Source organism: Zonotrichia albicollis, chromosome 3 (genome assembly GCF_047830755.1).
Source record: "Zonotrichia albicollis isolate bZonAlb1 chromosome 3, bZonAlb1.hap1, whole genome shotgun sequence".
Classification (NCBI taxonomy): Eukaryota; Metazoa; Chordata; class Aves; order Passeriformes; family Passerellidae; genus Zonotrichia; species Zonotrichia albicollis.
Genome location: NC_133821.1, coordinates 67,834,002 through 67,849,528, shown reverse-complemented (window position 1 = coordinate 67,849,528; position 15,527 = coordinate 67,834,002). Strand labels below are relative to the sequence as shown.

The following is a 15,527-nucleotide window of genomic DNA, read 5'->3' as shown; positions in this document are numbered from 1 at the left end:
CAACCTGGCCACTAATCTGTGCTTCCCAACACACAGACCAGTGCTCAAGGCAGCTGGCAGTATCTGCTGGGGCACTGGAAGGTAGGGAGCCCTTGGAGTGACAGTGCCAAATGGGAGCAGTGAGGGTGTGCCCAGTGTGGCAGAACTGGTGGGGTGAGAGGCGAGTGGTTGGGCATGGACTGAGAACCTGTCAGGATGGAACCTGCGCATGCCCCAAATTCTCTCTCCCCTTTGCATCCTGGTTTCCATGTTGAGGAAAGGGGGCTGCAATGACCCCTGCAGGTGCCAGCTGGGACTCACCATCTCCTGGTATGGCTACACTCACAGCTGCTCCCACTTGTCTTGGGAGGGCTTAATCAAAATGTGAATTATTTTGCCGTGGATGCCAGGAGATCAGAAATGGCCCTGTGTGGTATGAGATGAGGCTTGGCAAGGATGGTGCATGGCAGGTGCTAAGGAGAGCTGATGGACATGGGTGACTGCATGCAGAGAGCACTCCTGCACCCTGCACAGCCCTCAGCACCCACTACATCTGACATTTCATTATCCAGTATGTCCCAACAGCCCCAGACAAAGACAGCAAATCAGTGTTGCTGTGTTGATGCAGATCCCAAGCAGCAGGCTGAGGTAAAAATGGGTTAAGCATTTAGACATTGACCATTATTGGATTATACCAGGATCCTATCGGTTTTTAATATTTGATAGGATGCTGAAGCATGCCTTTTAAATTCACTGCAACGCTCACATATTTTTTTACTTTGATTCCTTGAATTCTTCCTGTCAGTTACCCCAGAACAGCCAGAATAAATACAGGGCTCTGTGAATGGTTTCACTCACACTTTATAGAGAGGCAATGCTGCCCTTTTAGTTATCTGTTTTATTGACCCATTGACATAGCTGAGGGTGGTGCTGCAAACTGATTTGTGATTGGTGATATTCTGGATTCCTAGGATACATGTAAAATGTTAATTTTATGAGTTAAACATTGAAGAGGGATCATTAGTTTTTAAAAGTCATATTCCCACTTGGCTCTTCTCATAATCACTTATGCAAGGAAGATTACTGGGATGACCATGACAATAAAAAATAAGAAGGGAGAAGTCTTTTGCCTTAGTCTGGAGCCTGAAAACATCTTAAGGTTTTTAAATTTATTTTGCACTGGACTGCATTTATGTGTATGGTCAGTGCCTCTGCTTGCTGTTTGTAAGATGTTTCCTCTCAGAAAATATATAAACCTGGGTCTGGAGGTTTTTTGAACTGCAGAAGCTATTTATTAACAGCAGGAGCCCATCACAGATGAGATTGTGGGGGCGGTGTCTGAAAAGTAGAAGCAAGATAGGGTAGAGGACTGAACCTTGAGTCCACCCCTTTTTGCTTACTGCTTTGCTGCTCTTCCCTCTTCAGCCTCTCCTTTTCATGAGAAACTACTGAACTTGGAAGAAAGGCTCTGCATTTCCATAGTCATGGCACTCTTTTCTTCCCTCACACCAGTATTTATAGCCATTATATGTGTTTTGATTGGGGTAATAATGAAGAAAAGTGGAGAGAAGAAAAAACGTGACACTAAAAGCAAGCATCCATCTCGCCTGTGGGTGGATGAAGATTTAAAAGATGGCACTGACCATCCCTTAGAAGAAGAAGGTAAGAAAAATCTTATCCCAAACACTTTTACTGTTTGAATCCTATCTGCTGATATGAATAAAGGAGGTGTGGACTTCGGGACTTCTCCACAGTGGCAGCAATGCTTAGTGCAGCACTGCTGCTGTGCCCTGAGCTTGTCAGCTCCCAGCCAGGGAGGCAGACCTCATGTCATGTCACTCTTGGTGTAAACTTCTATTCCCAAAAATCAGAGTGCAAAAAATATATATAAAATATATTCTTAGAGACTCCCGTCTGTTCCTCTGTACAGCACATCTCAGACCTATGAGGGACTCTAGGGACAGTGTAAGGAAAGACAGGAGATCCTGCTGAATTCCCCACAGTCTCTTCCCAGGTCTTATTAGTGTGAGCAAAGGGAAGGCCTGAGCAGATGTTTCTACCTGCAAGTAATCCCACTTTATCACTCAGTGGTATATGTTTGGTCTCAGCACAGCTAAAAATTTGGAAATGGGTTTATTATTGCTTTTACAAAGGTCCTCCCTCTGTGGCTTCTGAGAATGTCAATGACAGCTTTTTTGGGAGCTGTGTTGATCAAATATTTAAGAACAAAATGTGGTGGTGGTGATAATCTGGTCACTCAGCTGCCTATTTGAACCCATACAGAATGTCCTTTATTTTCATTAGCTTTTTCTGATTCACAGCTTGGACAAAAGTCTACGCTAAAAATGTACCCTTCCTTCTTCTTACCTCCTAACTATCCTCCATAAACTCACTTTATTTCTTTGTAAAATAAAAATCTACAGAGTTCTGGTCCTATCAATTTTTGAAAGTTGTAGTTAATGCAGCTCTTTTTTTTTTCTGTTTTCTCCCTCAAGCTGGCTTCAAAGACTTGTTGAGGGGTCTGTCTGGGTTAGTTTTTTCCCCCATAATAGCACTTCCCCCAGTCTGCTTCTAGGAATCTTAGAACTTACAGTGTCCTTCTGCATATAGACCTATTTCTAAGAACTGATTTAGCTCTTTTCTCAGTGTTCAGTGTACTTTGAGCTAGTGTTGTTTATCAGTTTCTGAAAAGAGTTGATACTTAGAAAGGTTTAAACCCTGTTGACTATATTCCAAATATATAACATTTCTTTACAAATCAGTTCACCTATTGTATCCTCCTTTGTTCAATGCAAAATAGATTCTGTGTAAAATTATTCCATAATTTCTTTGTCATTAATGACTTACTATTTCAGTTAAATTGCTGCAAATTAGAATTCCTGTGGGTAGTTGAAATGATAATCTATGAATTATCATCTTGGACTATAGCTGTTTCTATCAGTTAAAAAATTTAGATCCTTTGCATAAACAAGCCTATTAGCTCTTATCAAGGAGCCTCACTGCTGCAGCTCCATATATAAAATTTTGATCTTTTATGTGTTAGTTGTTTTGGTCTTTTATGTGTTAGTTGTTGGTTATTCAGTTACTAAATTCAAAACTGTATTAGTTTTTGTTGCAAAAAAAATTTGCTTGCAAAAAATTTTTGACGGGTAAACATGTTGGTACTGTTGCTAAGTTTTATTTACTTGCTAAGTTTTATTTACTTTTAAATAAAACCTTTCTCAATATACTATGTCACCCAATATTAAATTTTCTTGCTCTTTTAGTAACAAATAATGACCTTTCCCTTAGTGGTGTGTGATTCAAAGCAATTTCTTTGTAAAATAGTTGTGTCTTTTATCTCTAGAAATATTAAAAGGTAAATTTTTCTTCAGCCCAGCCTAAATGAGAAGAGTAGCAAGGAGAAGAAAAAGAGTTAGCAAGGATCTGCTACTTTGCTAGAGCCTTAATTAAGCATCAAAACATGTTGACCTTGTTGTCAGTGTTAAAATTTTCACTGACTGCACTACGTGCTGAAATGGAAACATGGCTGTAAAAAGAGATTTTTTTTTTAAATACTGAAGAATACCTGATGTGTAAATTCTGTTGTTTTATTAATGTATCTTACTTTATCAGACAAGCTCAATTCTACTTAAACGTCTCTGGCTGGCTTGTGTTTAAAGATTCTCTTCAGTTCCTCTGAAGAGAATTTGAGTTAGGTAACATGAAGGTGACATTCTTAAGGCCTGCTCTAAAGCTAGAATCTAAGGTTGCCCCATGTGAACAAGCTGAATTTTCAGCAGCCCCCTGAACAGGAAGGTGCAGCTGAAGACCAAGTCTTTTGGTTCATGTCCCTGACTAAAGCAAGGTCTATTTGCTGAGAGAGTGAAGCACTCAGCTACAAAAACAGAAAAGCATTGACCTCACTTGTGACCCCACGAGCCTTCCCTGCAGTGGAGCCCTCAGGGATGTTTCCCATGAGAAGGACATGCCTTTGAGCAGCAGAGCATTCGGGGCAAGGAGCTGAACTGCTTGGGCAGACTCAGTAGGGTCACTTATTGGCAGTGAAGGGTGGAATGGAGAGGGCTAAGTGCTCCTGAGCTTGTCTGTGTTGTGTTTTCCACAGTTTCTCATGGCAGCCAGAAACCCAGTTCTTTTGTTAAGTGCAAAGCACTCAGTCCATTTGTTTAATGCTTTAACTGGCATTACTTCAGATTTCTTTGCACACCCATCTATCCCATAACCTTTTTCTTCATTTATATTATTAACTTTTTCCTTCATTTATATTAAGATCCAGAATGAGAGATTGTTATGCTGTGGATTGGCAAGGACACTGATGATGTACTCTACTTAAGGACTACAAAACAACACAAAGTCCCAAATGTTCCATTCCTCCTGAAAATTCTCTGCTTGTTGCTTGTGATACTCCTTGAAATAGACCTGTCCCACTTAAAAGCATTCTCCTCTCCCCAGTTTCAAAAACTTCCCATATCTTAATAACACTACTACTGACATGGATGAGGCAGTAGCAATTTAAACCTCCTTTTCAATGATTGTTCATGTTTTGCATCATTTGGGAACACAGGACTCGATGGGCACAATGCATTACAGTGTGTATCTTCCTGCTGCTGCAAATACATCCAGCCTTTGTCATCAGCTGAATGAACATGAAAACTGGACTTTTGTCACCCCTTTTCTTTAACCTTGATGAAAGGTTGGTCCAGAATTTCTTAGGATAGGGTTAAAAACCCTCCTCTACCTTTCTGCCTACTACTAATACTACTGTATATCTATTTAATCTGTTCCATCCTCTTGATTTCAAAGGATTCTCTTCTAGCCCTGACACATACTCTCCTGTGGTTTATGGATTGCAACCAGATTACCTCTCAGCTTTTCTTATACTAGGTTTTCTCTTTATATAATAGCCACTCTATTTACCCTAAGATTGTAAGAAACCTTCAGCAACTATATTCTAGTTGAGGTAATTTTCACAATATTTTGATGCTGGGTTATTTTTTCCAGGGTCTGTGCCTCTCCAACTTGGTGGTACTTTTGCTTAAGATCCCTGACCCACTCATGAGGTTTCCAGGATCAGCCTGCTAAGCACTATTTATAACCCACTGGTAGGGTAATCCATCTCTTTTAGTTCCCTATTAGTCACACTCAGTTCAGGGCTGGATTCACTACTGGGATTCCTGTAGTGGCCCATTTTGCAGCAGTCTGCCATTAATCAGGTAAAGAACCCACAGGGTCAGTTACCCAGCATTTAAGACTAAAGATGTGAAAACTTTCTTTACATACATTGAATTTTTTTCCTATGCATCATGTATTTACACAGGAATTGTATAGAGAGGAATTGTATGCTCAGGAAGCAATTCTCTAGAGAAGAAACTTGTTTGGAAAGCAAATGCAGTAGTCTTGACTGGGGTTTCTCAAGGATCAGTCTCAGGATCAATTGTTAATATTATGTAGTGGTCTTTGCATAAAACCAAGGAGAGTAAAAGTGAAATATCTTAATGACATACAACTGGAAGCCAGCAACACAGAGAAGAGTCAGTGTAGGTAAAATAAATGGCCAATAGAAGTGAAATGACAACTTACTGTTCTCAGTATGAGTTTTTAATTAAGAACTCATGCTTCAAACTGAGGTAAAATTTATTACTTGATTTGCAGGCTGATAATAACCTCCCATATGGACTGCTGGGAAGAACATAGTTGTCATCCAAAAATGTATCCAGAGAGGAATTTCTGATAGAGACAGAAAAATGTACTTTTAAAATGAGATTCCATTTGGGATGTGTGAGCCAAAACCATTCCAGATTTACTTAAAAAGCAGGAAGCTTGATGACTACTGTAAATGGGAATTGATGGAATTGATGACAATCTTGAGAATGCTAACAAGGTAAAAGACTTGCTAGCAGGATGTCTGTTGTCCATCAAGTGGTGGAATACAAAGAGATATAAACAAGACACTTATGGTATTGTGTAACGTGACTGTACAAACAGGAGAATGTCTAAACACAGCAATTAGAGATATAGAGTGCATGCACCAAACAGATGGTGCTCATAATGATTTAAAGTTAGCATATGGATCATGTTATCTGCTAGGAAAGAATGACAGACACATGATGGAAAAGAATATATAATAGATTAATTTATTTTAAGAAAATAAATTTGCCAGGAGAGTTTTGGTTTTGTGTGTCAGTTCCTGCACTTCCAGGTTTTTCTGCTTCAGCCAGTATTCCCACATTGAGTGTATTGAGGTTTTCCATTCTCATTGGTCCTGTCACCTTTGTCCCATGTTCAAAATCTCTGAAAGTACATTTCTTTTTTCACCTTATTATTAAGTTGAGATTTCTTGACCAAACAGCAGCTTCATTTCTCTTCTACTTACACAGGAAAACCCCGCCACAGCACTAAACAAGCAAGCACTCACTATTTTACCAAGTGTAAATCACACAGGGAACATTACCAAGAAGCACCCTTTTACTTTTTGAGCGTGCACAAGATGATCACTGAAATAATTTTTACCAGGGCTCACTGCTTTCCACTAACCTGGAGTCAGGTCCTTGCAGACCAAGAGCGCATAACACAGGCATGAAATGTTAAATAAAACAAATTCTCAGGGTGAATTCTTTGTACACAAAATGAAATGATGGTGGTTTGGGGACCAGAACCATTCAGTTTAGATTCAATTTATGAAACTGGATTTATTTTGCCCCTTTGTGCAGGCTGAGCCACACGTGAATATTTCACTGCTTTTAAAATGAACAAAAAACCAGCCTGGTCCCTAAGGCAACTGCATACTACTAAAACACAGAAGTAATTGCTGTTTGAATTTGTGCTGGAGATTGCTATGATTTGGGAATAAAAGCCTAATAGCAGCAGAAAAAGAACTGGAATATTTTTTCCTGACTCAGCTCTCTGTAGCAGATTGCTCAATACTATTGACTAGTCAAAATGTAGCATTTAAATAGCTTTAACTTCCAGATCATAGCTGCAAAAAATGCTATCCATGCTGATTCTAGGAATATGGGGGAGAAAGAGGCCTCAGAGACAACAGAATATTCATTTTGCGATATAAACAGAGAGATTTCATTGAAATGGAGAATCATTTTGAGTTTTTAAATTAAAGCCAAGAAACACAATATCCTACATTTGATATGTTGTTATCCTAAATATAGATGCCTGACATCCATTTCCTCTTATGCTGAAAGTATCAGGAAACCAAAGAGCTTAACCACAAAGTCACATTTCTGCAGAGCCAATGCTTGCAATGTTTCTGCTATGAAACATGAATATGGAAGAAGTTGACATTCAGCTCTTCAGAGGGGATTTTACACATATTGGTAGTTAAGCTCTCTCCTTAACTTCAATAATTTAATTGATTTTTTTCCTTATTAAACAGCTCAAGAAGGAACACACATGTTCACATTTACTTGCTGAGAAAATTGGGCTGGAAGCCTGTCCACTTTTTCAGAGCTGTTTCAGCTTGCAACCCATTTTTGCAGGCAGGCTTTCAGGCTGAAGCGGAGAAGGCAATGACTTCATTGTGGATCACGCTTGCTAGAGCAGGTCAGGACCCTCTTGCCTCTTGGTATTCAAACAAGGTGTTTATTCAATAGCTGGAGCTGGGGATCCGTGAGTTGTGTCAACTGGAACCTCAGACTTTGCCTTACCAGTGGTGTAGAAGTGCAGCGTATGCCAGGGCAGGACAAGGTGCCTTACAGTGTGAATGCCAAGGATATCAACAGCATTCTCCAGCAAAAAAAAAAAATCCCTAACCACTTGTGTTTCCTTGCAGAGGGTGAGGAAGAGTGGCAAGGACTTGAAGAAAATGTTGCTCATGTCCTCTTCACTGGCGAGCGCTACTCTGAGGCTGAAATGATCGAGAGGTCACAGACATTCTATGAGCTTCTAAACAAGAGACGGTCTGTCAGGTTTCTCAGTGATGAGCCAGTCCCCAGGGAGGTCATTGATAATGTCATCAGAACAGCAGGTAGGTACTGAGTGGTTCAAGGGCTGGGGGAAAATTAAAGGTCTAGCACCGCTGTTCAACTCTGTAACTGTGGTGTAAAAAGTGGTGTGGAAAAGCCAAGGGAACTGGAATTTTGCTTGTGGTTTTCCTAGATTCACCTGTAGCTGGAATGAATTAGCACCCATTGATTGATTGGAAATTACTCAGCTTGAACAACTGCATGTCAGAGACTCCTTTGGAGTCTCCCAATTTCTCTGTATTTGCAGTTCACCCATAAGGGAAGAAGAGCATTTCAACAGCAAGAAACAAAAAACTTAATTTTCAACTTATAAAAGATGTTATTTAAAATTAAATTTATGTGTGGTTTACTGAGATGTCTTTCAAATAGAAATATTGAAGTGTTTTCTCAAAAATGTCAAGCCACATGTACTTCACATGCTCTAAAATTTAATGCATTATAATGCTATTTATCATGTGTGGGTTTTGCATTTTGGGGTCCCTCCACAAACAAATAGATGAAATTGTCTTATCCATGCAAAATATTCCATACATATTGAATATATGTTGGCATAAATGGTTGGTGCTTAATACAGGAAAGAATTTCAGTCTAATAAACCTTTTCCAGTCCTTCCAACATTAGTGCCAGACCCCTGTTGCATACGATTGGAGTGTTATGCTGAGGACCGTAATAGAGGTTATTTGACTGAATATCAGAAATGGATTCCCTTTGTTGTTGTTGTTGTTGTTGAGATTTTATGTATTTCAAATCATTACTGTCATGTCCTGGCCAAATCTCATCTCTGCCTAACTAACATCAACTTCAGCCAGGAGTGGTTTTGATTGTCATGATTTCTCTTATTCTATGAGCCAGCTGCTGCTACTATAGAGAATATTCCCAAGCTGCCTTAGAGAAAAGTTCAGTAGCCTTTAGCAGGGTTAATAATCTAAAGAATCTCCACATTTGAGGTGCATTATTTTCCCTTTAAGAACTGTAAGCAGCTTTGTTACTGCACTGTAAAGACTCTCCATCTCCCTCTAATTAACTAGGCATCATTAAAACACTGAGCATGTTTTGGCAAATGCAGCAAAGCAAACAAGCCTGGCGTGCAGATGAAGTACTTAGTAACCCTGAAAGCTTTGGGCTGTGTAGAGAAAAAGAAAACAAAAGGAAGCATAAATGCCATCAGTTTTTACGCAAATCTGAGGTGAGACAAGGTTCACAATAAAAACCATTTTCATATATCTAGAGAGTTCAAGCTGCTTATTTAGTGTTTCTTGAACTAAAACCAGTCCTTAGTATTGTACGCATTCAAGTTCTTCAAATGTTTTAAAATGTGTATGAGGGACCAGAGAGATCTAAATAGTCTTCTTAATCTATATATCTGTGAACCTGTGCAGATATATATTCTTCAGCTTCTGGCTTTTAACCTCTAGGCAGTTGAAATATTTCTCCAGTGGTGTTGGTGGGTGAACAAGTACAGATGTAATATATATAATATATATTAAATATATGTACATAATATATATATATCATATATATGTCCACACCTATGAACACCAGCTGTCTTTGGGACAACAAACTCAAACATGTACACAATATGGCAGATGTGTGTGCTGCACAGCTCCTTATCTTTGTCAGTCAGCAACAGGTTCCTGCCGGGGATCTCTCAGCCTTGTTTTCCTGAAAGCCATTGTTTTCTTCCTTTAGCTAAAACCACGTGTCAGAGTTGGCTGTGTATTTGGACAGAGCTCTGCTTTTGGTACAGCACTTTGTAATAACATTACTGCATTAATGTATATTGCACCATATTGCTGCCTCATCATAAGAACCACCAAAAAAGGAATTTTTACAAATCCTTAACACTGGCTTCCTGTAAGATGGCAGTATGAAAGGACTAACCTCTGTTCTTCAATGGGATTTCACATTCTTTGAGAAAGAAATGAACAGGATTGGCTGCCAGAACTTAGTCCTTTTCTTCCCATCTCATCCACTTGCTTTACTATTGCTCACTTGGTCAGCCTAAAAGCTCACAAGAAAGAGCTGATACCTCTCACTGCTCACCCTCCTTCCTGGGTTTTTACTTTTCCTTGGTTTTGTATGAAGGTACTTCACCTAGTGGAGCACACACTGAGCCCTGGACCTTTGTGGTAGTGCAAGATCCATATTTAAAACATAAGATTCGTGAAATTGTAGAAGAAGAAGAGGAAATCAACTACAAAAAAAGGATGGGAGACAGATGGGTAAATGACCTGAAAAGATTGAGGTATGAAAAGTCAATTACCTAAGGGGTGTGAAGATAGCTGTTGTTTCAATGTAGGAAAGGCTTCTATAATTTTCTATTTCTTCCACCCTCTCACTTTTAATGTTTTTCTAAAATCTATGTTTGGAAACAAAAATTTCTAAATATATGTAGAATTGTGCCTTGGTGGCTGGTTCATAAAATTGCTTCCAGTAAAAGGGATTACATGCTCTCTATTTTGAAAGTTTTCCAAGTGCTTGGCTCCATCATTATTTTTTCCTATGTAACCTCTGTGGCTGAAACTCTTGTCCCAGATTTTTTCTGTTGTTTGCCAAACAGTCAAGCTCCCAAAGTCACTGGAAGCTTTGCCACCAACTGAGGAAGCCCCAAGGCCTGTCCCTATCCAAGTGCTAAATTATGCAATGTTTAATTGTTCCAAATGCCCTCCCAAGTCTGACTTAACTTCACACAATGGGAAGATGTCTACTGAGCCTTGCTTGTCAAATGGAGCACGGGCACAAAGCTTTGTAGGGTTGACTTGCCCTGCTTGTTTGATTATATTGCTATTTTTCGGGTGCTTATGTGCTATGCAAATTTATGTGCTATGCAAACAACTGTCAGAGGTTCTTATGTTTTGAGTGACAACAGTAGAAAGCACTTATTTTCTTGTCTAAATCCTATATCACAATTGTCATTTAAGAAATTGGGAACCAAATGAATTGTATCAGGGATGAAATACCCAGGAACAGAAAAGCAATTTTTGCCATTGGAATATATTTAGGTTTAGACCTTAGACAAAAATGTTTTGAACTTTTCTGACAGCAGGCTTTCCTGCAATGACAAAAAAGTTGGTACTGCTGGTAACAGGCAAATCTGCAAAATTCCAGGAATTAAATAATCACAAAGGCAAATGCTCATGAGGCCAGTTCATAGATAAGAGGTCAAGAGCTATCTCTTATTTGTATGCGATTCCACTCTTCAGAGTGAGCACATCAACTCCTCAGCCAAATCTGTTAAAACTAAGAACTCTCTTCCAGCTTTTTTCCCTTTCTGAAATGTTTCTATTTTAGCTGATAATACTTAATCCTTCGCAGTAAATGTTCTAAGGTTTAGCCTGCTGCTTTAATTGTCATGTACCTTTAGTGCCACTTTGCAGACAGTAAATGTAACTTACAGGAAAGTGTAAAGGTTGCAAAATAAATGTCTTAAACATTCTTTCGCAGAACGAATTGGATCAAAGAGTACTTGGACACTGCTCCGTATCTGATCCTCATTTTCAAGCAGGTGTATGGGCGGCTTCCAAATGGCAAAAAGAAGACCCACTACTACAATGAAATCAGTGTTTCCATTGCCTGTGGTATCCTGCTTGCTGCACTGCAGGTACGTTGACAGAACCAACATACTGTGAGTCCATATATTAATTTGGATTACCTACCAGGACTGTTCTGCCCAAATGAGGGTGGAACTCAGTTTAGATTTTAACATTTTTAATCTCCTGGATTACTCCAATTCCTGGCAATATGTCCTAGTTTTGAGTTTTAATGTTATTCTACACAGGTCTGCATCTGAGAAGGTGATTCCTACCCTCAGTACTGGTTAACAGGAAGAAAAATATAATGTAGCTTCCAGAGTGGTCACTCTTTTCTCGGCACAGGCTTCAGCCCCTGTGGTTTCTGCCTTATGCTAACAAGGCTGACAGGCTCCTCAGACTACTCAAGCACGACTGTGTGGCGCCACACTGGCCCCTTCTTTTCAGTAATCCCTATAAAACAGCTTGACACCAAACCACTTTTAGTATACAATGCTGAAAAAAAATCAGGGGCATATTCCACAGAACACGCTGTACTATTTCAATCAGTCTTTTTGAGGCATTTCTGAAAGTGCACTGATCTCTAAAGCTCAGCATGTTTGACACCAGCCAGTTAGATTTTCTCAGCAGTTTCTCAGAGCTCAGTTCTGCTTCTTGTGCCTGATGTACTCACACAAGTGTTAAATAGAGAAGCTATTCTGATAGTTAACCTGGCCTGTCAGCAAGCTAACAGCAAGGTGCCTCCTCTTATATTAGGCCAACTTCCTACCAGGCACTGCCATTTATCCTCCATTCTGTTTTGAATGAGACTTTCTTTCATGCATTGCTGCTCCTCAGGCACCACTCAGCACCATCACTGTTAGCTCTTCTCCTCTTGAGAAGATCGTAGAGATTACTAAACATGACAGGTGCATTTCCTGGGCACCTCTCCCTAGCTGACTTGCGTCTCAAAGCCTCCCAAAATGCTTGCATTGGGTACACAGAGACTGAAATCCACAAGTGCAGCTCTCAGGAAGTGACTCAGCTGTGTGATCACACCTTGGATGATGTCAGCTCTTTATTGTTTGCCCAGATTTTTTAGAGTTTTTGTGATGTTTTGAATGGAAGGAAGAGTGATACATAGACTTATTTTGGGATTCTGATGTAATCCATAACAATGGCCAGTGTGAGAGACGCCAACAGACTCCTGTGACAGCTTCTGAGGCAGAGCCTGTGTCCCCTCTCCCTGCGAGGTGTAGCTCTTGAGGAGGAGCTTGTGTGTTCACAAGGCTGTAAGGCAGCTTCCTGCCAGCTGGATGGAGGCAAGAACCGAAATAGTTCTCTGTATGAGCCAGATCGTAGAATCACGAATAGTTTGGTTTGGAATGGCTGTTTCAAGACCATCTAGTCCAATCACCAGCACCATGGGATGACTTTCCAATCGTATCCCCACAACTGCCTCTCAACTTCCCTGTGGCCATGTGTTCCCCATCACACTGGCACAGCAGGCAGGCTCTGGCTCCACAGCACACAGACATGGCACGCAGACTGTGCTGCTGCTGCTGCTGTGGTGGTGGAGAAATGCTCCACTTCTCTGTAAGCAGAGCAAGCATCTTTCATGGTGCCCCTGAGGCTGTTAGTAAATCAGGTGCTCTAAAGGCTGCAGCAGGTCTGACAAAGCAGCATTTCTGGGCCAGCTGACAGAAGGATATGTACAGGTGTGGTGGGAACAGCCACTACCACAAAAAGAGCACAGACCTCTGTCTCTGTTGCTGTGTGTCTTGCTGCAGAACGCGGGTCTGTACACAGTGACCTCCACCCCGCTGAACTGCGGCCCCCAACTGCGGGTGCTGCTCCAGCGGCCAGCGAACGAGAAGCTCCTGCTGCTGCTCCCCGTTGGCTATCCCAGGAAAGATGCCACCGTGCCTGCGCTGACACGGAAGCCGCTGGAAGACATCATGGTGGTGATGTGAGCCCAGAGCCAGGGGAAGGAGAGCAACCCTGCTGACAGCTGAAGTTGTCACTGCAGTTTCTGTGCATCATCCCCCTATGTTGCTGTTGCTCTTGCTGTTTGCACCTCTATTTCTCTTTGTGCTCATAATCCTCTAACAGCAGTGAGCAGTCAAGCACTGTGCCTTGGACAGCTGCTGTTACTTGTCTGACCGGGGTGTTGTTGCAGGGAATATGTACAATGGCATTTAAACGATCTCAGCACTTGATTTTTCTCATGCATTTTGGGGACGAATCTCCTCTTGACCTGGAATATATAGTTTCTTTATACTTCTGTGATTGCCATAACACAGTTATTTTAAGAATTTTAATGAAGGTTGTATTAAAAGACACAAAGAGGTCAAACTGAGCTGTCCTATCTTGGCCAGTATGTGCTGTTTAAATGCCCCTTCCCCTTTACTGTGTGGAGAAAGATGGTATTTTTCTCCTGGTGGGATTTCTCTTAATTGAGTCACAAAAATTTTCTTAAACTATTGCAGCTACGAGTGTCTCAGGTTGGGGGAAATTGAGTAGGAGCAAGGCATACAAATAATTTCCTTGTTACCATTTATTTGTACATGCTCCAGGCACGGTTAGATCGTGTGGTAGCTATCAGTCGTGCCCCTGGAGGGAGCTCCTATTCTGGTTATCCTGTTCATTCCTACAACTATACCAGTTTAACACCCTGAAACCGAGACTGCTTTAGACACCCTGACACGTGGCAGGTGCTTGCACGGCAGCCCCAGCCCGGGATTTGGGAGCTGCTCGCTGGAAGGGCTGGCGCTGCCCGTGCCCGGGCGGGCAGAGCCCCCTCGTGGGGCCGCGGCTCCGCCAGCAGCGAGAGGGAAAGGCTGGAAAAGACGCGTCCTTCCTGCAGGGCTCTCCGTCCCGGGAAACGCCTCCCCACCCTCGTCTCTGCTGCATCCAGTGCCAGGCACGTTCAGCCTAATCGGCTTCAGCCGTCCTTGAGGGATGAGAGGCTGGAGAGCAGAGCCACAGAAAGGGACATGGAGGTCCTGGTTGATGGCGAGTTGAACATGAGCCAGCAGTGCCCTGGCAGCCAGGAGGGCCAACCCTGTCCTGAGGGCATCAGGCACAGCATGGCCAGCCAGGCAAGGGAGGGGATTGTCCTGCTCTGCTCTGAGCAGGGGCAGCCTCACCTCCAGTGCTGGGGGCAGCTCTGGGTGCCACAGTACAGGACATAAAGTTTTTAGAGAGCGTCCAAAGGAGATGGTGAGCAACGAAGATGGTGAAGGAAGGACCTGAGGGAATGGCCTGAAGTTGTGTCACGGAGGTTTAGGTTGGTATTAGAAAGGGGTTCTTCATCCAGAGGGTGGCTGGGCACTGGAACAGGCTCCCCGGGGCAGCGGTCACAGCGCCAGCCTGCCAGAGCTCAAGAAGCATTTGGACACTGCTCTTGGACACTCAGTGTGTCTCTTGGGGGTGGTGCTGTGCAGGGCCAGAAGCTGGACTCGATGATGCTTGGGGGTCCCTTCTAACTCAGGATATTCTGTTCTGAGTTAACTCACTCCTTATCTGAAGTCTAACCTGGTCTAGTGGAAGGCTTACCAGGGGGACTGAAAGTACAGGATCCTTAAGGTTTGTTCTAATTCAAACCATTCTATGATTCTACAAGTCAAATCCCATTTACCATCACTTGTCAGCTGAGCAAGTGGAGGGGATAAAGTTTTGCAGAGGTACAGATTTTGGCTGCATCGATGCCTCTGTCACCTAGTGGGAAAAACTGTTTTCTTTTTTGACAGACTATTTTGTTGGTATTTAGGAGATACGGTAATGTCTTCATCTGTTGTACTAACCCGTTTCACATTCTCAACGGTACAGCTATGGCAGGAAATTTCTTGTGCAGGCCTAGTCTGCGATCAGTCAAACACAATCCTGTAACTACTGTCAAACACAATCTAAAACAGAAAAAAAAAAAAAAAAACAAAAAAAGAAAAGTAGAAGATCCAGAAGTCCTGGATCTACACACTGTCAAGGATTAAAACTAGTAAGAGAGGTATGGATGAGCTGAACCAAGCCAAGAAGCCAAGGCTGATCACCTGGAGGTGCCCAG

The 15,527-nt window shown here is 41.8% G+C and overlaps 1 protein-coding gene across 2 annotated transcripts; it reads left to right on the top strand.

Moving 5' to 3' along the window:
- Nucleotides 1–1,356: 1,356 nt before the first annotated feature.
- IYD (iodotyrosine deiodinase) lies at nt 1,357–13,823 on the top strand. Of its 2 annotated transcripts, none has more exons than XM_005488101.4 (5): nt 1,357–1,641; nt 7,763–7,957; nt 10,041–10,200; nt 11,400–11,556; nt 13,255–13,823. In XM_005488101.4, exons 1-5 carry the CDS (start codon nt 1,464–1,466, stop codon nt 13,435–13,437), a joined length of 873 nt encoding a protein of 290 aa, XP_005488158.2. In that variant the 5' UTR covers nt 1,357–1,463; the 3' UTR covers nt 13,438–13,823. The 2 variants fall into 2 exon arrangements, with proteins under 2 accessions (XP_005488158.2, XP_026649953.1); XM_026794152.2 differs by lacking the exon at nt 1,357–1,641 and adding an exon at nt 7,398–7,533.
- Nucleotides 13,824–15,527: the final 1,704 nt, after the last annotated feature.

What these genes read in the sequence shown, in the direction of transcription:
- IYD (XM_005488101.4), top strand. Translation starts at nt 1,464, where the DNA reads ATGGCACTCTTTTCTTCCCTCACACCAGTATTTATAGCCATTATATGT. An exon ending in CCATCCCTTAGAAGAAGAAG is followed by an intron (nt 1,642 to 7,762) that starts GTAAGAAAAATC and finishes GTTTCCTTGCAG; the next exon opens with AGGGTGAGGAAGAGTGGCAA. An exon ending in TAATGTCATCAGAACAGCAG is followed by an intron (nt 7,958 to 10,040) that starts GTAGGTACTGAG and finishes TTTTGTATGAAG; the next exon opens with GTACTTCACCTAGTGGAGCA.